This window comes from Quercus suber, unplaced genomic scaffold (assembly GCF_002906115.3).
Source record: "Quercus suber isolate HL8 unplaced genomic scaffold, Cork oak 2.0 scaffold_534, whole genome shotgun sequence".
Lineage (NCBI taxonomy): Eukaryota > Viridiplantae > Streptophyta > Magnoliopsida > Fagales > Fagaceae > Quercus > Quercus suber.
Genome location: NW_027069982.1, coordinates 372,639 through 374,517, shown reverse-complemented (window position 1 = coordinate 374,517; position 1,879 = coordinate 372,639). Strand labels below are relative to the sequence as shown.

The 1,879-nt window shown below is 32.3% G+C and overlaps 1 protein-coding gene across 1 annotated transcript; it reads right to left on the bottom strand.

The window, feature by feature from the left end:
* Positions 1-931: 931 nt before the first annotated feature.
* LOC112033052 (uncharacterized) lies at positions 932-1,357 on the bottom strand. Its single transcript, XM_024065828.1, has one exon. The coding sequence runs from the start codon at positions 1,355-1,357 to the stop codon at positions 932-934; it is 426 nt and encodes a 141-aa protein (XP_023921596.1).
* Positions 1,358-1,879: the final 522 nt, after the last annotated feature.

Below are 1,879 nucleotides of genomic sequence, written 5' to 3'. Positions count from 1 at the left end.
TGTTATGCATTAAACACAACAATAACAACTTCACATAGGTAGACATTCATGCGAATGGCACAAGATCACTTTTAGGAGCCGTTTAGTTCGTTGTGATGTGTGTGCCCTTGAAGTGATGCACATTATGATGATGTGCATTAAGATTTTTGGTTTATTTTATTTTTTCTAACATAACCATAATTTAAAATTATAAAATATATCACATCATCTTAATCTCATCACCTTCTTAAACAATGTAATATTGTATTCTTGTATTTAGCCAATGTTGTATTTACATACCCATGATAGTTAAAAGGGTTTTGTAGTAATGGTCGAAATTAAGCATGTCATAGATTTTGATGTTGATAAAGAGATCAAGTAATTAGGGCATCAGTTTTTTAGAATATATATATTAAGAATGTTAGATTTTTTCTATTAAGATGGACTTCCATCAGTTGGATTTTCAGTTTGTGAAAAATAGGATGTACTAAAGGTTTTTTTTTTTAAATAACAATTGTTATATAGATAGCTTACGAAACATGAAAAAAAAAGTTCATGAATCTTGTAACTCTTAGAGGTTTAGAACAAAAAAAATTTAAAATTTATAAATACATTTATAACTATAATTAAGAGGCATTAGTAAATTTGGTTTAACTCAAAGAGGCATTAGTAACTTTCCATGTAATGTTCATAGTGAGTAAATGAAAATAAATTATAAGTTATATTTATCATCAAAGCCCCAATATATAACACTCACCATTGTGACTCCACCTAAAACACATCTTCCTCCTACTTTTTTGTTACAATACATACATTTCTTTTGTTATAGTCTTGTAACACGAAGTACTCCAATAGTGATGGCATTTAAGTTCTTTATCTTAGATTTATTCATTACAATATCTATCTTTAGTATTGATGTTACCCTTGCAACTCGTCATCTTTTCCAATCTTCTCAACCTAGTATACCAAACTTGCCAATCATACCCACATTGTCTGAACCAACACTACCACCTTTGCCTTCACTGCCAATTTTGCCAAAGCCAACACTATCACCTTTACCTTCATTGACAACGTTGCCAGAGCCAACGCTACCATCTTTTCTGCCTCCATTGCCAAAGTTGTCAAAACCAACATTACCACCTTTGTTGCCTCCATTGCCAACATTGTCAAAGCCAACACTACCAACTTTGCTGCCTCCATTGCCAAAGTTGCCAACACTGCCACCTTTGTTGCCTCCATTGCCAACGTTGCCAAAGCCAACGCTAGCACCTTTGCTTCCTCCATTGTCAACGTTGCCAAAGCCAATGCTACCACCATTGCCCACATTTCCGTCTATCCCTACTATTCCAACTCTACCAAAACTAGCATTGTGAACCATTACTTCAATCCCGCAAACCCTAATTACTACAAAGGTCTAGTCTAAATGTCAACAATAATTTAGTTCAATTACAAGGTTTACAATACTATAAAATAAAAGAAAAAACTATTGTGTTTGATGGTGGTACAATTGTGTTACAAAATTGAGGGCCTCTTGCTTTTTTAGCATCTCAAATATTATGTGAGGATTTAATTTATGATGTGGTATTTGTTTTATCACGAATTATTATGTTCATCTTGAAGTTTGATTTTATGTTATCATACTTAGTAATCTATGTTCATAATAATCTATAAAATTTTTGATTTGGATTTCTCCTAATTTGTTGCTGTTGTTGTTAGAGAAATGAGAATGATATCTATCCATCAAAATTTGTCTATTGACGTTGGCTTATCTTCTACCAAGATTAAGGATTTGAAGGCCAAAATAAGGGGGCAATTAAGAAAATATATATAAAGTAAGTAACAAATTTAGACAATAACATCAAAAGGCTATCACCATTACTGAAGAACTAGGTCAAAGGGT

Excerpts from the sequence above, each read along its gene's own strand:
- LOC112033052 (XM_024065828.1), bottom strand. The coding sequence starts at position 1,357 with ATGGTTCACAATGCTAGTTTTGGTAGAGTTGGAATAGTAGGGATAGAC.